Source organism: Chrysoperla carnea, chromosome 1 (assembly GCF_905475395.1).
Source record: "Chrysoperla carnea chromosome 1, inChrCarn1.1, whole genome shotgun sequence".
NCBI classification, from domain to species: domain Eukaryota; kingdom Metazoa; phylum Arthropoda; class Insecta; order Neuroptera; family Chrysopidae; genus Chrysoperla; species Chrysoperla carnea.
This window is the reverse complement of record NC_058337.1, coordinates 28,386,656-28,413,368: the sequence shown is the minus strand read 5'-3', so window position 1 is coordinate 28,413,368 and position 26,713 is coordinate 28,386,656. Positions and strand designations below refer to the sequence as shown.

Genomic DNA, 26,713 nt, shown 5'->3' with positions numbered 1-26,713 from the left:
TTGCTATGAATTTTTGTTTTCAATTTCGATAAAATGATATACAAAGGTAATTTCTTAGAAACTTTCTATCAAATAAACTCGATTTTTTGTGACCATATTGGATCCTAATTGTTAGTCTAATAAATTCAAAGACAATAATTTTTTAGCATTAGTTCATCAACTTACACATAGAATGTTCAGCTCAAAGTTCCGAGAAATCATTAGATCTACCAGAAAGTAATGAGATATAGTGAAGTTAATATAATTATATCACCGAATCATAATACTGTAATTAATTTTCAGTCAAGATACATTTGACCATACAGTTTTTGAGATTTTACATTTCACTTTAAGACTAGTTTATGTTGTGACTAATATCTAAAAAAACCTATGTGATATAATGTTTTGAATATTTTTCCTGTTATTGGGAGGTCAAATTCTATAAGAAAATGTAAAAAAATCCTATGCAGTTTTTTAGTCGCAGACCTGTGTTATCAGAGAATTTTGAAAGTTGATTATTGTACACCCTGTATTAAATAAAACAAAATATAACATGCAATAAAAAGATTTTAACATGCATGTTATTAGGTATTCTTCTATGTATAAAAATCCAATTTTACAGTAAACATTCTGTATACACCCCTTATATATAGAAGTGTTTATAATAATCAATAACTTTCAAGAATATGTTCTGAATATGTTATTTATTTCAATTAAAAACTGTCAAAGTTTTTTTTTTAAATTTTATTTTATTTAACTTTATCCGTAATAAGATGAAATAAATCATAAAAATCTGTGCGCCATTTTAAAATCCATTAGTCTCAGGATTTATACAAAAGTTTTATTATAGAAAATAATTGAAAAACATTTATTATTTAAAATACATCGTAACATTTTTAATATTTATAAATCTTGGAACTATGTAATGTTATAAACACACCTACTTAAGACTTTTCGAATATTTTATGAAGTAAGTAGAAAAAAAATCTACGTATTAAATTTAAATAACCTAAGAATATCCTTTTAAATATGTATTTTATTATCGTTTTTAGTTTTTGAATAAAATTTTAAAAACAAAATGCAAGTACAACAGGGACTAGAACGTTTATCCTTAATAGATCCAATGGATGGATCCGATGGGAATAATCATGGGGATAATATGGGACCAGGACGTATACCTACAAATGATCACCGTCTTGCATTTTTACATGAAATGCAAGTGAATAACTTTGATTTAATTCGATTTGCATCGTATCGAACTGCTTGTAAATTACGATTTATTCAGAAGAAGACAAATTGTATGTTTACAAATTTTTATTATTAAATATCATGTATTGTTTGTGATTTAGTGTGAAAAGTTTATGTACTGGGTGTAATTAAAGATGTGGACAAAATATTTAGGGCGTGATTTTATGTGTTATTCGTGTGGAATATATAAGGCTAGGAAGATGTCTAAAAATAGTTTGAGCCTATTTCGTAGGAAGAGATAAAAAATTATTGAATTAAATGTAAAAATTTAACCGAAACTACAACTATTAAAAGATTCGGATAGATAGTTTATTTGGATTAGATAGTTAAATGTCTCATAAATGAAAATCGTTTAATACCATTAAAATTTTATATTCAGGAAGGATATAACGATAAGTTTTTTTGGCTGAAATCATTATTCCCAAAATGACATTTTATTCTAGACTGTAGTTTAGATTCTCTAAAAAAGTCAAATTTAAGAGAAAAAAAATAATGCGAAATGTTTCGCAAGAAAACACATATATTTTTATAATTTATAATATTTTATTGAAATTGTATTGGGAAGCCTTCCACTTAAAATAACTAATTAGCTTGTTAAATACTGTCTTAAGGAATATAAATTTTAACAGAAAAAATTCAAATGTTTGCGAAATTTCGAACATATGTATATCATGACAAAAGTTGCTTTTATCGGAATCATCTATAACACATACGAATGGTGTAATTTGTAGTTTTTGAATAAGAAGGTGAAATTTTGTATTAATTTCTATTGCTTTGTGTGGAGGGTTGAAATATGAGAAAAGTTATCTTATAATTTTCCAAGAATTTTGAGTGCATACAAGGGATGCTAATATTATTTCGCAAAAAATCCAACATGTATTCAAAAGTTTACGCATTATCCGCGATTTTCAAAAGAAATTGGACACTAGTGAATTTAAACATTTTAATAAAAACTTATTGTTTTCTTTACCAACACTGTTTAGATGAATGCACTTTTATAGATTCTCGTTCGAAAATTTTGAACTAAGTTACGCACTGTGAAAGTAAATGTGACACTTCCTTTCGAAAATTCCGATCATCAAATTAAAAAAAAAAAATTACTTTCAAGAACTAACCTGTTAAAAATGAGTATTGCAACTATCCTATGTTTTCTTTGCCTATTACTAAATTTGTAGCTCTAGCTAGCAAAAACCGTGAAGACAAGTTATAGAACCATTGAAAATGGTTCATTTCTTGGAATGATTGATATTTTTCTAAAATTTTTTTGTGTGAAAAACATGAGTGTTGTTAATGTTTTCAAATTATTTTCAGAACACTATTTTGTTAAAAAATTAGTATCGCAATTACATATATATCTTTGCAATTACATATATAAAATTGCCTGTAATTCAAACTGTCTTAGGCTCAGTGCTGTGAGCGCTCATCTCAACTAAACACAACCAATCTCTTTATGTTAACTGAATGTATTTCAAAGGTTAATTATTTATATAAAAGACCATAATTTATCGAGAAATACAAATTACACAGGCATAAAACTCAAACAGTTTATTTTCTGAGCGTACGCTCTAATCACTAAACCACATCTGATATACTGTAGGCTACGTGTAATTTATCCACTTTTCATACCATTTAATATTTTCTATTAATTTGTTTTACATAATCAATATTTTTTATTTAAACAACAATTGTTTTGAAATTGAAGTAAGAATATATTGATTTTTTCGAAACTTTCAAGTTATTCCACGTCAAAAGTAAAAAAACCGCATTTTTTTAGTATATGTATAAGTGGGTTGGAATTTGTACAGATTAATGAGTGAGTGTGTCTGTTATACATGGAGCTGTATACGTTGTAAAATCGTTCTGCTCGTTTTGTAGATTAATGTTCTTTTGAATCTTTGTATTTCAGTAAATGTAGTGGACATTTGGAATGTAATTGAAGCATTTCGTGAGCATGCATTAAATACATTAGAACCAAATTGTGAATTAAGTATTGCCCGATTGGAAACATTACTTTGTTCATTATTTCATAATTTAAATAAACGTTTACCTCAATCGCAACAAGTAATGGTCGATCAATCATCAGCCTTACTATTAAATTGGTTATTGTCTGCATATGCTACAGTTGATAATGTTGGAAAAATTCGTGTATTTTCTGTTAAAATAGCACTAGCCACAATAAGTGCTGGTAAATTAATGGATAAATTAAGATATATATTTTCGTTAATATCCGATAATAATGGACTGTTGGTACCATGGAAATTTAATGAGTTTTTACAAGATATTTTATCGTTACCTGCATCCGTGTATGAGTCACCGTCATTTAAGTATACTGAAAATTTAGGTTCAACTATTTTTCCAAACAATGCAAAAATTACGGTGAATGATTTTATGGATTGTATGATGTCTGATCCCGGTCCGGCACCACTTGTTTGGTTACCATTGTTTCACCGTTTAGCTAGTGTGGAGAATGTTGTTCATCCAACAACTTGTGATGCTTGTCAAAGAGAAAATTTCACAGGGTTTAGGTAAGGATACTATTTAAATTTGGATGCATACAAGGAACACTAAATAACAGTCAGTATTTCGTTAGGGGAGATCCAAATTAAAAATCACTTCTGTGAAAATTATTTGGTCAAAATTTTTATATTTTTTACAATTTTTGTAAGGCGGCTAATTAAAACAGCCGGTCAGCTGCAATACTTCAAAAGTATAATTTAATATCGAATTAAATATTTTTAAATTTGATTTCAGATATAGATGTCAAAAATGTCCACATTACACACTGTGCCAAGAATGTTTTTGGCGCGGTCGTGTTTCAGCCTCTCATACAAATGAGCATCAAGTGAAGGAATATTCTACGTACAAATCACCAAGTAAACAACTTGGTCATTCTTTAAGAAAATCATTTCGTTGCGTCCCAGAAAAGCCTAAAAATGCTCTTCCAAAGTTTCCTGATCAGCCAGAAAAAACGCTCAATTTGTCACATATTGTGCCGCCGTCACCGTTACCATCGCATAATGGTTTTTCAGAAAATAATGCTTTTCCAATGATGTATGATGTTGGCTCAATGGATAGTCGTTCGACCGTAAGAAGGTATAGGTAAACTTAATATTCCAATTACGTCGAGTAAAAGATCGATGTTATAAAATTTTTGCAACCAAATTTTTGTTTATAGTTTGGATAGCAGTCGAATAGATGATGAACATCGATTGATTGCACGATATGCAGCCAGACTTGCTCAAGAAAATAAAATAGTAAGTTTCATTAATTTTCTATCAATCCAAAAATATAGTGAATTGAAGTTTGCGGTAAGTAAATCGAAGCATAGTAAGATTTCAATAATAGATAAAAGATGCTACAGTACCACACTGTGACACATAATCTGTTTCATTACGCAATTGTAAAGGCATTCGTCAGATGGCTTCAATTCTCGCATGTGAATCCTTTTCGAAGTATTTTTGATTCTTAAAGAGCGCAAAAAGTTAACTCTTTTCAAATTTTCGTCTCCCACTTGATGGTTTCGTCATAAAAACCCTTCCCATCCACAAATTAAAATGTTCACAAATTATTTTTTTAAAACAATGTCTTTTGAATATTCAAAATTTGAAAAAAAAAAATTTTAATTCTATTTGTTCGATATTGATTAATTTAATTTTATATTTAGGGTCGTGCACCATCTGAAGCAAGTCTCAGTTTGGATACTTCACGTGCACAGCGCGAATTAATCACACAATTGGAAGCAAAAAATCGTGAAATAATGCGTGAAATAGCACGATTGCGGCATCAGCAAGAAATTGAGACTGGTATGTCAAGTGGTGCTGATAACCCAGCTCTAGTGTCTGAACTGAGAGCATTACGTCAGCGTAAAGACGAGTTAGAAACACATTTGTCAGCATTACAAGATTCTCGACGACAATTGATGGTGCAATTAGAAGGTTTAATGAAAATGTTAAAGGTGCGATCTAAAAAATCAGTGAATACTCGCTAATTTTTGAAATATACAAATCAAAGCGGGTGAACACGTGTAAGCGAGAGAAATTGATAATAATTTTTAGCCTAAATTTAAAAAAATGCACGCATTTATATTCTATTTTTTCTATAGCTTGCACATAATATCACTCGCTTGTTGAAACGCATGCTTACTCGCTTTGATATGTTAATTAATAATATTTGCGAACGTTTATTCGCTCAAACGCTCGTTCTAAAACAGATCAAAGCTGATAAGCGTAGAAAACTAACTATTTTGATTGTATAAATGTACATATAATTTTCATTTAATATTAGAATCATCAATCATCGCCAAGATCTACACCAAATTCTTCACCACGTAGCACAAAATCACCGCCATTATTACCTGGTGTTAGCTCAAATCAGAATATGATGTCCAACCAACAAGGTGGTAAAAATATGCAATATCAAATGCAACAAATGCACCAGTCGGATATGGGAATGGATCCATCCGATTCACTAGCCTGTGTTGGTGGTGATGTTCGAAGTGCTTTTGGGGTTCCTAGTTCCAGTATGGGTTAGTTTCGAGGATGACAAGTACCAATTATTCTTTTATTGAACGTTTTCAAAAATAGTTAGTAGTTAAATAACTGCCAATTTCTGGTTAGATTTGGCTTATTAGTCATCACATATTTTTACCGAATAATTCCTTACCATTTAGAAATAAGAGGATCTTGAAATAATAGTACATTATGTAGAACAAAAAAGTACGATGACTTGTATGCAGGTTTAATAATTCGTTCCTTTCTGGAATTATTGCTTGTATAAATTGTCTTTTATAGAGAAAATAAAGAAATAATTGGGTTACCTAAAAATATATTGGTAACTATTTGAAAAACATTTTAAAGCCATACTCATTGGTGATTAAATTTGATTTTGTGCATATCACGAAGTCCATTTTCGACAATTTTTTTTAATAATATAGCGGTTGGGAGTGTATATTAGCAATAATCCAAGAGTTGTTGAGATATAAGTTGTCAAAAGTCTCTAGTTTGCATCATATCCTTATAGAAAATAATCCAACGGTGCTAAGTTACTCTTGAATATCAATTCGCTGAAATTACGCACTCCCGTAAAATTACTTTCTATAAAAAAATGTTGAATTTTCTTGTTGATACCAAAGCTCAACCATGCCAATTCCTTTTAATTCATTGGAGCCAGTCGCCAAAAAATCAGTTAGCACAATTCGTAACTTTATTTTGATGTTCGAATATTCCTGATGAAATGGCAAACCGAGCTAAGCACTTATCAGTTGTTGAATATCAATCAGAAAAAAACTGTGCAAATATATTCAATAGTTTTCGACTTTTAAAAGTTTATTACTTTCATAATAATTTTTTAATTATTAAATTTTAGTAAATAATTGTTTCTGCTTACCATGTTACTTGCCAAACATTAAATCAAAATGGGAAACAGAAATGGGGAAACGTTCAATGAATTTATAATCACAATGTATATATTAAATGTCCCATATATAATTCTTAGGGTCAGGTTTAAATAATTTAACAGGTTCTGGTGGTCGATCACTTAGAAATGATCTATTAGTTGCGGCTGATTCAGTTACCAACGCTATGTCAACATTAGTTAGAGAATTAAATTCAGGTAACCCAAATAAAATGGAATAAATGATGAAACAAAATGTTGAAATTTTAATTACGATATTTCTTACGATAACTTTCAATAGGTTTGTTGTTAGTAGGGTTATAAGAAACTAGTACTTAATACATTAGTATCTGTCAAGGTAAATGAGTTAGACATAGTAGGAAAGTTTCTGATGTCAATAAAGTAAATGACGAGTATCTCTAATAACTAACTTCTAAAAAATACACCGTTCTGTTTCCGTTACCTGATCTAAGGCATCGGAATCATGAACATCGGGAATTCGAAGCTGAGTTCTAATAATGAAAAATCAATAAAGCAAAAGAAACGGCTCTGTATTAGTGAAAAAACATGCGTTTAAACAAAAAAAAAATCTTATTTATTATGGGGCTGTGAATATGGTGATGAGAGTCATTTTTTGTAGGGCATCAAATTTTCATTAAAAAAAATGTCCAGGGTGCTAAATTTGGCGACAAGTTAACGATTAAGTTAAGGCTAATTGCTATCACTATGTTTTTAAAGAGTTTACAGAGTGTTCTAAACATAATTTCGGGCCAATCGAAGGACGACCACTTTGGGGACCCTGTAAAATGGTTTTTTTTCCAGTCAATCTCTTTAATACGAATTAAATCAGTTGAAAACTTTCACACTAAATATAATCGTAAATAATTTTTTAAATTGAAACGATTTTTTTCCAATTCAAATTTTGAATGGACTTAAGTAGAATTTAGTCGGACTGAAACTCGTTCAATTCAATTCAAAATTCTGAATGAGTTTTAATAGATTGATATAAATATACTTCCCAATTGAAACTGAATCATTTCGATTCAAACTTTGAAATTTGTTTAAATTTCTTATTCAAATCATTTCGATTCTATGAAATCTGTTTCAATAAAATTGAATAGAAAATTTATTTTTCCGATTTAAATTTCTTATTCATTTTAAATGAATATCAATTGGAAATTTTTTACTAGGAAAATTTACATACGAGTATCGTAAGAGTATCGTATTTCAATAAAAATTTATATCCATTTTACCATTTTTTTATGCCATTTAAATTTTTTTAAAGATTTAAAAAAAATGTATTTAGCATTGTGTGTGGTGCTTTATTTTATATCAAATCATATCTATTTAAATATTATTTTAAATTAGTTTCAATATTTTTTGAATTATTTATTATTTGTTATTGTTAATTATTTTTTTGTGACGTATGCAAACTATATGTTTTTAATTGTTTTATTAATTATTGTATTGTTATTTAATGTGTATACAAATTTTATGCTGCATGCGATAATTTTGTTTTTATGGTGATTGCTTTATTATGAAAATTTATAATTTTTGCATTTGAAAGATGTATTTCGAAGAAACGAGAAAAGTTTAGGAGTATTTTATTATAAAATAACAAATATGTAATAACTTAAGTCTACATTTTTATTGAATTGGTAGATATTGACTAATATATTCTACTACTTTATATATGTCGTCTTCAAGTAGATCTCATTTAACGCAACGTACGTACTTCAGCCTTTATTTTGTGAACATTAAAGTTATCTGCTATTTCTCGTAAATTTCAACGTATTCCACGTCGAATTCAAAAAGAATATTTTTCAGGAAATTTTCCGAAGGAAAATGACATTGTGTTTAGAAAATTACAGTTTTTTGATTTTTCGAAAAAGTTAACAATTCTAAGTAGTCTAGAAGTGGGTTAGATATACTTTTCGAAAATAGTTGCACGATAAATATTAATTTTTAGGGCTCCCACACATGGACAAGAGTGTTTTTGAGATTAAGATTGCAAATTAGTTTGAAAATACTTTCAAACCAGATTTTGCAACAAAAAATCAAAAACCTCTGCCGTGTGCATTGGGTCTTAGTTTATCTCGTAATCTGGCTCAATGTTGATTGAACAAACAAAAGTGCATTATCGTTTCTATTGAAATAATGAAGAACGGTATATGTGTGTAGAATATAGCTCGGCTTATATTAAATACAGACCAGAAATACATATTTTTCTGTGAATTATATTTATCTCTCGTATTTAAGCCTATTTTGTGCTCTCATAAATTAAATTTTGATTAAATGACAAGTAAATTTAATTAAATTGGATTATATATACTCATCTATCGTTTATTTTAATTAAAAGAAAAAAAAAGTGGGCATAATGACTAATGATGAAATGTGAAATTTGGTATCGGTCTATGTTTAATACAAGTTTGTAAGATATGTAGCATGCTATATTATACGATTTATTTGATTAGTAACTTCAAACTAGCGAATTGGCGACAACTTAACGCCAAAATATGCGTTAAAAAAAAGCCCATTGCGCGTATTAAGTTGGCGCTAATTCGTCGACCCACCTTAAATACAACTATAAATTTATAGTAGTAGTGTATTTTGACGCCACGTTTTATCGATAAATAGTCGGGGTTATTTTGATTTTATAAATTTTATATATTATTATTGTTAATCACAGTTGTGTATATATTCTTGTTAACAAATTTGTCTACTTATACAAATACGAGTTTCCGTTTACGACAAAAATTATAAATTTTCAATTAAATTTGAACGCACAAACGTTTTAAAAAAATAAATGTGAATGTCATTTGTTTTTCTTTTCAAAATGAAGGATTGTTTGAGTGTTTTTATTTTTTGATTGCTCAATAATTTACAACTTTTGTGATCTTTCCTAATGATTTTCACTTAAATTGGTTATACAAAAAAATCCGTCCAAAATTTAAGATTTACATAAGTTGTAAAGTGCTTTGCAAATGTGTTAGTTAAAAAATGTTTAGAAACTATTTTTGAAATTGATAGTGAATGAAATGTGTTTTTACCTAATTTTATATTAATATTTTTTAAAAATCAGTATAAAAATCCAATGATAATGGATTTAATTGATAGTTAAATGAATCTGCGTTATTTACCATATTAAAAAGACGAAACTGTGTTTTGATGTATGTAACGGCATCGTAAATGACTTAACAAAAAGTGATACAAGTCTGTGATCATGTATTCATGTTGCACAAATTTAAAGACTTTTTCGTTACATCATATGACCACTAGAGGCGTGTCATCTAGGGGCCTGCAAAACATGAATATTCAGATCCCTTATGTAAATATTTTAAATGTAATATTTAAATACTATTTCTTAAATATTAATATAAAATTAGATTCTATGTCTACAGAAAAAAACGTCTTGTGATTATTTTAAAAGAACTATTTTATATACATTTTTATTCTTTAATTAAGTACTTAAAAACATATCTTTTTTTCCTTTATGTACCTTATAATTTTATTACAAAACAAATATAAATTTTATTTAGCAGATGTTTCTTTTTTTTTCAATTAAATGCCTGTATAGTTTTTTATTTTTTTAATACTAAAAACATACTAGTTTTCATCAAATTTTCTTCATCACTTAATTTTTTCATCGGAATGCTGCTATCATCGAATTTAATTGGAAATAATCAGAAGATCCAAATGATAAATCTGGTATTATGAAACCTTTAGGTAATTATATTTTTTTTAAATTATCTAATTATTGCACTACTTCAATTCATTTATAAAACTAACTTAAGTTCAATTTAATTCACATACAAACAATTTATTAAAAGTATTTTGTCGGAAGATCTACCTAGATTTTATAAATATACTTTTAAAAAAATTAAGAAATAAAATGTACGCAAAAATATAACTAGTTAATCATTCGCGTTAAAACAGTAAATCATTGACGTCACTGCATCGATCGTTCATAATATCAATAAAATTTAAGCTAAAATCATGAAAAAGATCACTCGTCATAGACAGTCAATCAATCAATCAGAATCTGAATGACACTCTCAAATATAATTATGAGACCAAGGGGCAGGGGTTCAGATTGCGTCCCAAAAAATTACTGTCTATTTCCAAGAAATAAGTCGCATTTTGTCTTTTTAGCAATGAATGAGAGGAGAGTACAAAATTTAATTTTTGACTAAAAGATCAATCGATTAATTATATCAATAATTTTATCGTTTTTTCGGGTCAATGTAGTATTAACACTTTAGTAAATTTTACTAGACATACCACGGATCGAGTCTCGGTAAATTTGTATTTATTTTAATAATAGGAATTTTCGCTTTTAGATTTTGAAGAAAATAATGATTATAATGATGTAGCTGACACTTGGCAAGAATTACAACGTCGTTATGAGCAAGAAGCAAATTTTATGTTAGATTCACAAACACGAAATGAAAATTTATCGGATAAAATGAATAATAAGGAAATGCAAGTAAGTGTTCACTAGAGAGAATGTCTCACGATAATCAAGTTATTCCTTGAGAAAAATCTATTGCGAGTATGTTATTTGTTTACCTATATCAAGATTGTAGAAGATACAAAGGAAGTAAAATAAGTAGTGTTATCAACGGCGCTAACGTGCCATCAATGATTGATACCTATGTAAGCAAGTACACATAAACAATTGACTAAGATAATTGTTGACATACCCTATACATACAATGTTGAATATCAGTGCTTGTATCTTATCTTATTTATTTAAACGAGCAATTCTTGTATAAATCAACAATCTCGGAAATGGCTCCAACGATTTTCATGAAATTTGTTATACAAGGGTTTCGGGGGCGAAAAATCAATCTAGCTAGGTTTCATTTTAACGTCGTTTTGTCCGTGTTTTCAGGAAAAACTGAAACATCAACTGCAAAATATGACTTCCTGAAATCTATTGACGAGTATATACATTGTACGTGGTTCGCTTCGTATGTATTGTATAGTGTAAAATCCGTGTGGCTTTGTCAGTTTTGGTTGATAAATAGCTGTTGAGATATATACGCATATCGTAGTTAACGAATAAAGTACATTACTGGGACATTCAAATTGGTATTTGTGTGGAGACATTTAAAACGCGGTTCTTATATTAGTGATAAAATTTGTGTCTTTTTAACTAAAAAAATACCGAACAAAGTTCGGTCATTCAGTTACTTATTTTTATAAAAAATAAGTTTGAAAAATAAAAAGATTCATGAAGCTATTTAAAATTTTTCAACTCTATATATACTTTTTGCGAAAATGGAAACTAAAGTTTTGCCATAATTTGAAAAACAAAGATATTTACGAAAAACTGTAACAAACAAAAGTTTACTTTTTCATAAGAAACAGTTTTTATATAAAAATTGAAAATTAGTCATAAACAGCACTTTTTAGCGCCAAAACTATGCTCTGGAAGCGCTGGTGTCGATTTGATTATTCCTACAATGACTACGCACCCAACGTTATTTATTTGCTATACTCAGTCGCTTCTTCTTATCCTTTATCATATATAATCATGATACTACGATGCTTAGTTTTTGCGAAATTTCTTCAAGTGTTTCTCAAGTTTTTTTCAAGGGTAGATTTGAATGTGGTCTCTTGAATAATTAAAAGTTTTAAAATTTATTTTATCTTTGAATCTAAAATGACATATTTTTACTTTTTCAGAAATCATGAGCGTTTTGAATGTTTATAATATTATTATAATTATGTAAGTTCACGATGAACTTATTAAATCAAATAAATATAGCTGTGGTCCTTCCTACTGCTTTGTCTATTTCTATACAGCAATGTAGTTTTATTTGTAAGCTTTACATTATTAAATTATTAATTATATTGTAAAATGCGATGTACTAGTTAATTCAATAAAAAATTGTTATTAGTAAGCACTAAAAAAATGTTTATTTTTTTATTTATTTTTTTTTTAAAACCATTTACAGATAGTTGAATATTATCAACTGTGGTTAGTTGTATGATAACCCATTTCCACATATTGGTTAATATTATCAATTTCCGCTATATAATTTGTAAAAATTTGGAACTAGGTTTCTCCCAGCAATTATTTCTGGAAAAATGAATAAAACACTTATTTAGCTTTTGTTAATGCCATGGCATGCGCGAGTAATTTCCACTTGTTAAAAAGCGGACAGTTTAGTCGACAGGCGTATACTAAAACTGGTGAAGGTATTACGAAGATTCGTAAAAATACTCCCTTCCATTTAAATTCTATACAGTCAAACCTGGGTGAGTGAGAAAACTCTATAAGTGAGATTAATAGCTAGGACATTTTAAGCTCCCAAAACCTCTATTAGCGAGAAACAGAAACCTCTGAGAGAGTCGTTTTTCCCTCACGGACCTCCATATATGAGATTGCTACTTATCTATACCTGTATAAGCGACAGTCGATCGCTTTAATTATTTATATTATTTAGGAGGAACTATAGCTACAATGAAAATACATTCGTACTTGCGGCGACTTGTTATTGCTGCGTACCTTTATAAGAGAAAAACGCTATACCCATGTAACTGCATTAGCAAGAAACTCGGGTTAGTGAGAAACCTCTATAAGCCAGAATGAGATTGTGCTCCCTTGAACTCTCGCTTATCCAGGTTTGACTGTAATTGAAAAATGTGAAAAATCTTAAGGTAAGTAGTACTTCATAAATATACATACTTACCAATCCAAATCGCTTCAAACATATATAGATCCAATCTACCTTGGTCTATTCTACTTCAATTCTTTGGTAGATGTGTTAAATAAAAGAGAGGCCCAACAAGGCAACATTCTTAAACATTTTGGAAGTTTGTATTTGGTGAAATACTCAATTATCGTTGAAAAAAATGGTTTTAAATACACAAAACAATGTCCTAAGTTTTTGCGAATTATTAAGAATTAAAATTTTTCAAAATAAAATATCTTTTGAATTTTTCTTAATTAATTAATTAATTAATCATCTGCTTATTAAAAATCATAAACATAAAGTTACTAAATTTAAGCAATCAAGCAAAATTTTAACAATTTACAAGTGAAAACAAACAATTGACTGAGTTAATTGTTGAAATACCATGTGTAGGCAGTGTTGGTTACTCTGTCACATTACACGTGCATACATGTCACACATGTATTACTGATATTCCCATATAATACATACTATACTATTTGCGCTCTCACAGGTAGACAGTGATGTTTATGAAAAAATGTTTCAAACAACCGTTGTTTATTTTTTTATAAGAAACATTTTTTACATTTAAACTTTTGTTCTATCTCTAACAGTTTACAAGACGGGTCCTACAGACCCAAGATCCAATTGACCTATGTTGCTCATTTACAAACTCGACCTCACTTTTTACGTCCTCAGCACGCTATAATTTCAACTTGATATCTCTATGCGTTTTTGAGTAATCGTTATGACAGACGACAGACAGACAGACAACCGGAAATGGACTAATTAGGTGATTTTATGAACACCTATACCAAAATTTTGTTCATAGCATCAATATTTTTCAGCGTTACAAACTTGGGACTAAACTTAGTATACCTTGGTATTTTTCATATACATGGTATAAAAATTATGGTCAAAACACATTATGGTGCCAAAATTATTATAATTTGATTGGTTAAAAATATTTTTCATCTGCCAATCTTGTTTATTTGTCGCATATTAAACAAGCAACATAGATGCAACGCGTTGAGATAATTGATTCTGTTAAATATTAATTTAAAATATATTTATAGAATTTTTAATAACTTCAATATCATGCAATTATATATAATCAATAAATCTTTATTTCACAATTATGCAAATTTCTTAAAATGAATTTCAAAACAACATTATAAGTTATCTAATAAAATTTAATTAAAACCTTTTAAAACTATATGCTTTTTTACGACATATATCTTCGTATTCTATTTTAAAACTTTTAAGCAAATACTAAACACGTAAAAATATATAATTAAAACAAAAGATAATAAGATAAATTAAATATTCAAAATGAATTTTTTTTTTAAATCATTGAAATTTATTTCATATTATACACCTTTAATACGCTTGCGTAAATGACGTGTCGTGTTACAATATAATTTATTAATCATGTTTTTTATACAAATAAAATTGTCTTTAAAATCAAAACAATCTTAATTATTTTTTAATATACAACCATAATTAATTTCATTGAATTTATCATTTTCATTATAATTATTATTTAATTTTAAATTTTATTAAATGATATTTAATTAGATAAAAATAAAGATAAATGTAGATATGTAACAATGTACGTATGTTTGGTACATGACTAATTAAAATTTTTGTTGACTTGTAATACGATCAAATTATATCAATTTGTGACATCTTGTAACTCCTATCAAATTGTATATACAAGTAGATTCGTCTTTTAGCCAGTAATTAGTTGAAATGTCGACAAAAAGTGAAAAAGATCGTGCTAAACAAATACAAGATAAATGCCAAAGTGTTTTAAATGAATTACTTAGAGATGAAGATAATAAATATTGTGTCGATTGCGACACTAAAGGTATTTCGTCAATAATTTTTCGTTACGACCATTGTAATAATTGTGTTTTTGTTTCGGGGTAGGACCACGTTGGGCATCATGGAATTTAGGTGTATTTTTATGTATTCGATGCGCTGGTATTCATCGTAATTTAGGAGTACATATTTCAAAAGTCAAAAGTGTTAACTTAGATTCATGGACTCCTGAACAGGTGATTTGATGCCGTTTACGCCCCCTACAATGATTTTTAATTATTTTTCGTTATCTTGACAGGTTGCATCGTTACAACAAATGGGTAATAGTCGAGCAAGAGCAGTTTATGAAGCAAATCTTCCAGATAATTTTCGACGACCTCAAAGTGATTCCAGTTTAGAATCTTTTGTTCGTGCGAAATATGAACATAAAAAATATATAGCCAGAGAATGGGTAGGTTAATGTTTTAGTAGCACTCCAATAAAAGAAAAAAAAGTACAGAGTTGTTTTCAGTCGATATAATTGAATGTTAAAGAAAAAACAAGAATTAAAACGCATTCGTCGACTCGATAGATTTATTGTAATCTGGGGTAGTTAACTCAGATCAGATCGTATCATAATAAATGCTTCATTTCTTTTTCCTTACTTAATCATATTGACTGAAAAATTACTCCTTTTTTCGTCGCCAGGAGTACTGTTTTCAAATTTATATGTGAAGTTATTATTATGTGTTTATTATGCACAGGTTCCGCCGCCATTGCCTAAAGTAAATTGGGAAAAAGAGATTGACGAAGAAATCGAACGTCAAAAACGTAAGAAAAACAAGTATACCGAAAGTAAATCGATAACAATTAAACCAAGTGCTGAAATTCCTCAATTACCAAAACCGAAATCGGCCCAATCGTCTAGTAATACGAATTCTGTAACAAATAATAATTTAAAAACAAGTAGTTCTCCAAAACCAACTGCAACAACGAATGAAACGCCAAGTAAAAGTAATGTCGATTTATTAAGTTTAAATAGCGCTCAACAAAATAGTGTAGACAAACAAAACGATGACGCATTTAGTAGTTTCTTGTCAGGACCTACCGAGTCTGTAAAAAAAGTCGAAACTGATAAATCGGAGGAGGAGAACTTTTTTAATCAACCAGCGCCAACTGAAAAAGAGAAGACTCAATTAACGAAGGATAGTATTTTAGCTCTTTATGGGAATACACCAAAACAACAAACAAATTTATTTCAAACACCATTTCCAACAAATTTTCAACAAGCTGGTGCTGCCTTTCCACCAACTGCATTTGGTGGTCCAGTGTCTCAACCACAAATTCAACAACAGCCACAAATACAAAATGCTTTTCCTGGATATAACGCGTTTAATGGTTACAATCAATTTTTAAATCAACAACCCACGCAGCAAGCACAATTTGGAGCATTTGGACAAAATTTTGCTCCACAACCAGCCGCCATACCGCAGCAAATGGTTGCACCCCAACAGAATTTTGGTTTAATGGGTAGTGCCACATCGAATACCGTTCCTCAATTATTTCCACAAGATAATAGTTTCTTTCAACCAGCTCAATGTTTTGGGGTAACGCAGCCGCCACAACCACAACAGCAATTTACTGCAAATATGAACAGTCGACCGACGCCCGTTCAAAATATTGTTCCTAATCCATTTTTAACACAACCGGTTTCAAATAATATACAGCAACAATTTGGGAATTTAACATTAAATAATGTTGTTCAACAGCCGGCTAAAGTAACTACAAATGTTTGGCAATAAATGTTTTAGAGATTTTGTTTAGTGATTTTATCCTTGATCATGTTTCAATCTCTTGCATTTAAATTCAACAAATTCTTTAAAAAAATATATAATTTTCAGTGCAATTGAACTTATTATTCGTTACTATTATTATTCATAAAAAAGTATTCTTCTTTTTAAGCATTAATTTGGTGTTTTTGTATAGTGGCGTAACAACTTAGGATTTCAAAACCTGAAAATTAATTTCGTATGGAGAATCTTCTACCACACTCGTGAAAATTGTGAAGATATCGAGGTACGGGTTTTTGAATTTCTTGTAAAGATGCTTTTCTACATTTAATACTAAGAAAAAGCAGAAAAAAACTTTGTTATTTTTTAAACGATATGGGCAATATGTATTACTTCCATGTAAATGTGCGTTAGTTTACTTGCTTTTTGTCATCTCGAAAATAGTTTTTTTTTAATTTTACTGTGATAGTTCAATGATTATTTTAGGCTATATTTTATGGCAGTATGATAGAGGCAGAATTTTTCGGGATCAGCTAGTTATCTAAATAAACTGACTAACGTTGTGTCTTTGCAATTACTAATATAATTCTGATACAGTCCCTTATTTGGTCTTTTTTATCAGTCTCTTTTGGAAAATGATTCTGAAAACAATGACTTCTATTGAATGTGTAAGTCAAAGGTTCTTTTTCTTTACGCAAAAATTACACCAGTTCTTTTCATGTCCAGTGACTGCTTAACTACTGCAAACAGCAAATTAAAAGGGGGTGGACCATTTTATTCTATTATGGCTTATATATCGTTTCATATTTAACCAATCGAAAAAAAACTTAAACCAAAGTTGCAAAGTTTGATGGGGGAACACCATATTCTGGCATCAGATTGGACATAATTCTGCCGGTTGCCTCAATTGTCAATTTAGATTGTAAAAGTTAAGAGAATTCTTTTGATTAAATGGAATAATCATATATTTTTAAGTTGCATATCCTCCGAAAGCTAACGATTTTTGAAAAAATGTTTTGAATAAAAAATGTTTTTTTTTTTTTTTATGAGGATCAACTTTCTAATTTAAAGTGTTATTCTATCTCTTACATTTTACGATCTAACCTGACCATTAAAGAATCCCGGAGAACTAGGTCCAATATGTCGTCAGAATATTATGCCCACCATCAAACTCTGAAACTTTTGTTTGTTATTTTTTGGTTGAAGTACAAAACGGACTATTAGCGATAATAGATTAAAATGGCCCCTGTATACCGCGGAGAAATCCACTATATGTGTAATCGGCTTAATAACGTACGAATATGGTTGTAGAAAACTAATTTTTTTGTAAGAAATATGGATAGGGTTGATCAGTTTGGGGCTGAAGAAAGGAAAATAATCGCGTGATTTTATTTCAATTTTTACATATTTAGAAAAACATCGAAACACATTTTTAAAATCATGGCGATACAAAATTTTATCTAATTTTAATTCTATTTCATTATATGTATAATATTTTTAAATAGTCGGATACAAAGTGCATTTAAACCGATAAGGCTTGATAGATTCACTAAGTTTGTTCGGTTAAAAAGATTGGTAGTTTTTGGAAGTCGGTTTAAAATTTGTATATGGTGAAATTAGATGATATCTTACTACCAATGTCTCAACAGGAAGATACTTGTGCTAAAATTAAATAATAAATGAATGTCATGATTATGTTACGCCACTGGTTTTTTCTTATATCATCCATCGTATTGGTACCTTTTTAAATTTTAATTAATAATAAATTGATTACATCCTATTTTTAAACGTTGCTCGTTAATTTTGTTTTAACGCTTATCGATGTATCGAATGTATAGAAAAATACTCAAACTTACGACGATAAATTCTTATTTATTTCTTGCGTATCAAGAGTATGATACTACAGGGTCTCACAGGACTGAAAATAATTCGTATTATAAATTTGAGGATACTTATTTACGTAATTTTTTATGTTGCGATGTGTTTTAGTAAAATTATTTTAGAAAATTTTTTTGTTGTGAAATGCCTTAAGCTGTAAGGGAACATTTATTGCAAACAATGTTAGTTTAATGAATTTCGTGTAAACATTTAAAAAAAAAACATAATCAACAAAAAACAATTAGGATAATTTAATGAAAATACAAGTATTTTTCTTAAATGATTTATTTTTATGCAGCAATAAATTACAAAAAGAAATCAACAAATAAAAAAATACAAAAATGTTTTGAGTTGTATGAAAAAAAAAAATGAATTGTTTTTCTGAAAGTAATATTTCAGTATTTAAAAATACATATACAATAAAAATATTTAGTTTCATTACACGTAAAGTTGTACTTTTTGTTCCTAATAATTATTACATTTCAGATACTAAAAGAGCTGATTGTAACCTCCTTGATAACACTAAAAACCAGACAATATATCGGTAAATATATCGTCTTTGTTAAAAACTAAAACGCTTTTATCTGCACTATAGGTCAAAATCTTAAAAAAAACCGATTTCACCCTTTCAATAACATACTTTCCTGTCCTGTTTACGTTTAAACATGAATTAGATGGTAGAATCCTTATGCTCTCTTTAACTACGCTCTGCCTTGGTAACTAATGTATTGCAAAAGATGTAATGGATAATTTTTATCAAAATTGATCAAAATAATGTTCGTTGCGTTTGTTAAAGATAGAAAAAGAGTGCACAAATATTTCCTATTCTCTTTTCTATATAAAAGAGCATTGTGGAATTTTTTTTAACAATTTATATATAAGTTGTATTTAAATCTTTGAAATTATGAAACCTTGGACCTTTTTAAGGACGGCAAAAGTTGTGGATTAAAAATAACTAAACCTTATAATATGTTATTGGGGAGGATTTACGTTGGTCTGCAATTGGAAAAAAGAGAAAAACATTGAACGAATATGGGTCACTCAACATCTATATTAAGATAGTTCACAATTATTTACACTTTAATAGGGAACTTGTAATATTTTTATACCATGTATGAAATATACATAGTATATTAAGTTTAGTCCCAAGTTTGTAACGCTTAAAAATAATTATGCTAGGAAAAAAATTTTGTCATAGGTGTTCATAGAATCACCTAATTAGTCCATTTCCGGTTGTCCGTCCGTCCGTCCGTCCGTCTGTGGTCACGATAACTCAAAAACGAAAAAAGATATCGAGCTGAAATTTTTACAGCGTACTCAGGACGTAAAAAGTGAGGTCAAGTTCGTAAATGAGCATCATAGGTCAATTGGGTCTTGGGTCCGTAGGACCCATCTTATAAAGCGTTAGAGATAGAACAAAAGTTTAAATGTAAAAAATGTTCCTTATCAAAAATTAAACAACTTTCGTTTGAAACATTTTTTCGTAAACATCACTGTTTACCCGTGAGGGCGCCAATTAGGCGGAAATTTTATAATATGTGTACAAACTATACACTAAATGTCGGTCGGTAATGCAGAAACCTATAAAGTCATTTACATATGTACTATACTTTATTAGTTATGTATGTGTTATGTGATAAAGAAATCAACACTGACTATGCATGGTATTATAACAATTAACTCAGTCAATTGTTTGTTTTCACTTGTTTTAAAAGCTTTTAGTCATGATTCGTGTCCATAAATTTCAAAAGGATGAATTGTCAACAAATTTTAATTGTTTACAATTTAATGACGACATAAACACTGAACAATTTACATTTATGGAAAAATTCACTACATAAAATGGCTAGTTATTTATTGTATATTTTAACAACGAATATAAAAATTTAATTCAGTCAACTTATACATGAAAAGGGGGTGAACCTTACATCAAATAAGATTTTTTTTTTTTTTTTTTGTTTGTTTTTGATATGTTGTTTACAATGTAAAGGCAATGTTAAATCCAAGTTTTTTTTTTGAATCACGCCGAATATCTCAATCAATTTATAGGACTTTTTAATAAACATTTATAACTGCTGAATATTTATTTGATAAAATAGGCTATATTTCATTCTTTAATGATTAGTCCGTAGAAAAGCTGATATAAAATTGTAAATTTTGTATCCTGTTACATAGGCCTTATCCCTTAAAAGTTTTGAAATTTCAACATAAGAATGAGAAGTGACAAAGAGTTTTAGTTATATTATAATAGATAATATCTTTTTGTACATGTAAGAAAACATCCACCATTGAGTACATTTATAAATACAGGCTATGATATATTTTCAGTAGCTCAGATATGCAAATAAATTTTATTAAATTTAAACACTGAGACTAAATAAACAATTTATTTATTGTACGATTATGTAGTTAGGAAAAGTGTCAATGGACGTGTACCATCCTATCGAGTAAAAAATTTCCAAGTAAACATTGTTTTTAAATGACTATTCATATTCTGAGTAACTCTTAGAACAAGAAAATTAATCACTGTTTTCACGAAAAATAAGCAATATCTATAGCTGTAGAAATAAATCGAAATAAGGAAACTTAACAAAAAAAATCCATCATTCGAGTTTTTCAAACTTTCCGGGAAAGCGCTGATGAATTTTATTAAAATCTAGGAGTAATATGATAGTTACATCGTCAATTAAAACAACTTAAGTTCGAAAATCTTTTAACGCTGTGGTGTTAAGATATTAGGCTTTTTTTGTTAAAACCTATAATATATTTGAGGAAATTCCATGTTATTTTTGCAATATCTTTTGCTTTACTTATTGAACTACGTATTTACTTAACACATTAACGTATAAAGCGATAAAATGGTAAGATATGTTTTAATAATTTTTTTAAATTGGCATAACCATCGATTTACAAAATTTTATAGAAAAATATATAAACAAATTGAATCACAGGGAAGTTGGCTTTGGGAATATCAAATCAGAACATTACAGTTGATGCAGTTGGACGTTTCGTCTCTTTATTTTATTGAGACTTCTCAGTAACAACAAATTATAATTATTAAAATTAAAATAGAAATATTTTCTAGAAACAATTGTTATTAATTACCGAATTGGATTTCATAGTTTAAAAGTAAATAGCAATCATAATAAAATTAAACTGATTTGTATATTTGATATAATTTTTTCTGGCACATTCAATACGATGTAAAATACATATGCTTTAAGTTACATAACATCGAATGAATTTGATTTGTTATTACGCAAAAATTTCCTGGTTTAGTTTAAAATTATACATTTTTCATGAACAAAATATTTTGTACATTTATTTATTTTACATCATTTAAAAAATTTACAAGTTCTCTATTCAAGACCGGTTACTGAATTTTTATATTAAAGGGTAATTTTTTTTTAATTTCAAAAATAAAAATTCGACTTTCCACTGTAGCCGACTTTGTTTCTATTTCGTTTTATTCGTATAAACTTTATCGATAATATAATAGAACTTTTGATAAAATCTTTAATGTCAAGATTCATATTTACAAACTTTAATCGGAATCAGAGTCATCAATTTCAATAAAATACTATATTCTGCGTCGTTTTGGTGCTGATCCACCAGAAGAGGTTGGTGTACTAACTGTTAAAGGACTCTGACTTTTGGAACTTTCTGAATCATCAGGTTTTAAAGATCCACGAGTAGTTCTTTTAACTGATGCAGTGTTATCTTCTTCTTTTTTATCGTTTTTATTATGGTCGCGAATTTTTTCTAATTCGTTCGATGAATGTTTCGTCTTTGAAGATGAAACATTTGGAGTACTTTGGTTTCGTCCTTTAGTATGAACACTTCGTTTCTCAATTACTTTTTTTGCTGATGTATTTCCAGGTTGATTAAAATCTTTTTTTCCTGACGCCGTACTACTTTTTGTTTGATCAGCTTTTTGGCTGAAACTATCACGTCGCTGAGATGAACTATTTTTCGTATTTGATGGTGTGGGAATTTCTTTTTTCGTTTCTTCTTTTTGCGGTGTACTCGCAGGTTTTGCCGTTGTTTCTTTTGGTGGGGGTTCTGTTGGTTTTTTACTAACCGCAGGCGTGGATGATGAGACTTTTGTCTGACTTACAACTGGTGTAGGTGGTTTTTCTGGTGTACTGGGGACTGGTGGTGCTTTTACGACTGGAATTGTACTTTTCTTTTGTTTTAATACACCAAATTCTGCTTCCGGTAGATTAAAATCAATTTCTTGATTTTGAAATGGAATTATTTCATTTTCATTTAATTGTTGTAAATTGTACCATTTATTTAAATGTTCCCATATTGATTTACTGTTCACGGTTTTCTCTATGTTCTCTTGTAATCGTTCAATGATACACGACATTTGAAAATGTTTGCTGATCCCTATTAAAGTAATGCGCAATTAATTTCTAGTTCCGAATTTATAATTAATTCTAAGAAAATTTGAAATAATAACATTTGATATGTGAAAGTGTCTCGAAGAACTCGGCGAACAGTTAGAAAAACTTTATTTAATAGAGCAATGAATACCTATTATCTATTGTGTTTACGTTGTGAAAGTGTTTTATCGAAAGAATAATGCATGTAAGTGTAAGACGATCGACGTCTTATTGGAGTTAGTAACTTACAAGGAATTAAAATATTTTTATTAAATATAAATTAACTGAACTCACTTAAAAATACAACAAATTTTTTTATAGGCTTTTTTATGTATATAAGGTGGTAAAGAGATAATATAAAAATTGATAGGATTTCGTTTTAGAGGGTTTCCAAAATCACACACTCCTCAAATCCCGTTCATTTAACGACTAAATAAGTAGTGCTGTAAAAGTAACGAGAAATTGAGTATCTGTATATATTCGTTACTAAAATAATCAGTACCCGTTACAATCGTATTGTTACGTTACTCTTTACTTTTGATACATATTATCTAATAAAGATTCAATTGGTAACATTTTATGTCAGTTATAGTTCGTCAAAGTGTATATATTCTAAATAAAAAATTTGAGTGACGAGATAAATTCGTGATTAACGTGTCAGTACTCGGTACTAGATAGCGTATCCGTTACTCAGTCAACAATCGTCAAATGAACCCGATTTTTATTTTTTTGAGTCAATATTACTACATATACCGAGTTCTATCAAATTCTAAACCAAACAGTTGTTTGTGATTTTTTCGATTTTTCAAATGTTTTGTCTTGGATTTCGAATCAAACTCAGTACACAAGATAATTTTGACCTAAAAAATACAAAAAGCGGATATATTTTATTTTAAATTGTATGCATATTTTAAAATATACTGCTCAAAATCCCAAACAAAGAGTACCAATCGGATCGATTTCAGCCAGTTTCTAAAAATCTGGTATTCTAATAATCAATTAAACTGAATTTTCGTTTTTTTGGTCTTACCTAAATACCTTTGAAAATCCAAAAAGCAAGTTAAAAATTTTTTGAAATATTTTAAGTTATTACTTAATAAATCACAAAAATCATGTTCAAATCAATTTGAACAAATAGAAACAAACGAAAAAATTACACAGAAGCCGGGACTCGTGCCCGGGTTCTCTATATATCCGGACTTATATAATATATAAAATACACACAAAAATTTGAAATAAATGTAAAATTTAGTTTCATAATAAAAATAAATATCAATCAAGTTTATTTGGCCTTCAAGTTTCTTTCTACCTTCCTTCAATGTAACTTTAATATATGTATGAATTTCATGGAAAAGTATGATAAATTAAACTGGAAAATCGAGAATCATAGTATTTTACCCGAGTTTTTTTTAATTATTTTGATGAAAATGATACAATTGTAAAAATAAAAACGATCATTTCAAACATAAATATTATTTAAAAAAACGTTTTCTGTTTACGGAAAATGCTTTGCCTAAAATATGAGGTTTGAATGTTCAAAAGGAACTATAATAGCTCGAATGTAGTAATTTGACAAAGTATGAGCCCCAAGAAGACGCTTTTTGGGACGCTGGTGCTAAAGTAATAATTGTATAAATATTATATGATTAAGGCACATGAAATACGTGCCTTGAAGGTGCCAATCCCAACGTGGAATATAATCGAAAACGAAGATTAAATTGATATATTCAATAGTCTTGGACTTTAAGCCAGCAAATTGCGTTTTTGATAGCTGGGAATAAATGTACAAGTCAAATTTTGGTACTATTAGATCTTTACCAAAATATGATCGTTAAATTGATACTATACTGTGTTATTCCCGACCATTGAAGATATTTGATTGTAGTAATTTATAATAATAGTGATGTCAAGGCACTATTTTGGGGCATAAAGAAAATTACTAAATTACAAAAAAATTATTTCCACCCCAAATTTTCTTGTTCCTTATTCATAGGGTAATATTAAACCGGCTTTCCAGGTACCTATATCAATTGTCAATGGTTTTTAAAGGGAACGTGAATCAATGGACTAAGCCAACTGTTGATACCCGCCAAAAGTGCTTCCTATTTTTTTATAAAATATATTGTAAAATGAAAAAAGGTCTTACCAACAGGCTTAAAGCCTTGCATTGCATAAAGTAATTGAATTTCATAATCCAAATCGATGTCTGTTGATTTTTCTTTAGACATTTTTATATTAGAAACGTCAAATACTTCTACTTGGATAGGTTTTTTCATTACGAATAAGAAAATTCTAAAAACTTTATAATAAAAATTAAAACAATTTATTTATTAGTTTTTAATTTTAATGCAATTTTTAAATTCTTTTTTATTATTATTAAGATTTTTTTAATATTTTGTATTTTGATTTATTTAGGTTTGGTTAGCAGGTTTATCAAGTTTATTTAAACTTTACGAGATGGCAGTAGTTGTACGAAATTGTTTTTTTTAGAAAGTGAGATAAAATCATTTTGTTTTTATGAAAGTTTCTATGCTTAAGTAATTTTTGCATACAAAATGGCGTCCAATGCATTTTCTAATACATATTATTAATTTGAATAAAATTATTTTTATTTTACAAAAATTATTATTCTAAATCCTACTTTAGATTTTTATTATTTTAATTTGCCAATAATATGAAAAATTATTTCATTTTTATTAATTTAATTATTAGAGTAGGTATTTTTTAATTCTTGAAAAAATACAAAAAATTTCTTTTTTATCGTTTAATTTTCTTTAGACATATTTTATCTACATTGAAATAATTTTATCAAATAATGTTGACATACTCTAATTTATTACATTATGTAAAAAAGATATAAATAATTAACGCCTTTAATGATTTTTTTGTAATTTAAATTTTACCTTTTCTGGTAATTCAAGTTTTGATTTACGCATAATCTTGAGTTACATATTAATTAATTTAAATTTTATACAAAATAAAACTATAATTTTCCCTAAAATACATTTTATTTACGCATTTTCCACTAAACAAGTACCTACCTAACTTTTAATGTAAAAAATATGTAATTTTTTTTTGTAATTTTAATTCGAGAACTTTGCAATTGAGGAGCAGTGAACATTGCCCCTCGATATTATTAAATTTTTTTTACCTTAATAAAACACGTTTTCATAAAGTTGGCTTTGATTAATCATAACTTAAGCGATATATGTTGATAGAAAAATATTAGAAAAATTCTTTTAAATTTAATAATTATGAAAAAGATTAAAAATTATTTGTAAATAGCTTTAATGAATTTTAAATATAAAATAAAATAAATTTATTAATGACTTTAAAAAATGACTTAAGTACCTATCCACGTCTCCAAATATTCAGACATATTTAACGTAAGTATACAGGTAAATTATAAATTTACCTGTTGATTATATACGTGTACCCCACTTCATCCCCTGATATACCATGAAAACGACTATCTATTTGTTTAACAGTGTTGAAGAGAAGTTGTTTCCAGTTACCTTCTAAAAGGTATCTCAGTAAATATTACTTACGTTTT

General features: G+C 28.4%; 3 protein-coding genes across 5 annotated transcripts; 2 read left to right on the top strand and 1 right to left on the bottom strand.

Annotated features, from left to right (window-relative positions):
- Positions 1-765: 765 nt before the first annotated feature.
- LOC123299956 (dystrobrevin beta-like) lies at positions 766-12,430 on the top strand. Of its 3 annotated transcripts, none has more exons than XM_044882407.1 (11): positions 766-949; positions 1,032-1,277; positions 3,134-3,752; positions 3,979-4,320; positions 4,403-4,481; positions 4,892-5,182; positions 5,512-5,626; positions 6,727-6,837; positions 10,306-10,344; positions 10,959-11,104; positions 12,310-12,430. In XM_044882407.1, the coding sequence occupies exons 2-11, from the start codon at positions 1,058-1,060 to the stop codon at positions 12,316-12,318; spliced, it is 1,971 nt and encodes a 656-aa protein (XP_044738342.1). In that variant the 5' UTR covers positions 766-949; positions 1,032-1,057; the 3' UTR covers positions 12,319-12,430. The 3 variants fall into 3 exon arrangements, with proteins under 3 accessions (XP_044738342.1, XP_044738333.1, XP_044738325.1); XM_044882398.1 differs by having other exon boundaries at positions 5,512-5,752; positions 6,745-6,837; XM_044882390.1 differs by having other exon boundaries at positions 3,979-4,326; positions 5,512-5,752; positions 6,745-6,837.
- A 2,538-nt stretch (positions 12,431-14,968) lies between these two features.
- On the top strand, positions 14,969-19,013 carry LOC123305086 (stromal membrane-associated protein 1). Its single transcript, XM_044886699.1, has 4 exons — positions 14,969-15,171; positions 15,234-15,361; positions 15,424-15,576; positions 15,869-19,013. The coding sequence occupies exons 1-4, from the start codon at positions 15,054-15,056 to the stop codon at positions 16,904-16,906; spliced, it is 1,437 nt and encodes a 478-aa protein (XP_044742634.1). The 5' UTR covers positions 14,969-15,053; the 3' UTR covers positions 16,907-19,013.
- Positions 19,014-22,104: 3,091 nt separating this feature from the next.
- Positions 22,105-25,472, bottom strand: LOC123305308 (MRG/MORF4L-binding protein-like). Its single transcript, XM_044886994.1, has 2 exons — positions 25,307-25,472; positions 22,105-23,164 (listed from the first exon to the last, which is right to left on the bottom strand). The coding sequence occupies exons 1-2, from the start codon at positions 25,434-25,436 to the stop codon at positions 22,353-22,355; spliced, it is 942 nt and encodes a 313-aa protein (XP_044742929.1). The 5' UTR covers positions 25,437-25,472; the 3' UTR covers positions 22,105-22,352.
- Positions 25,473-26,713: the final 1,241 nt, after the last annotated feature.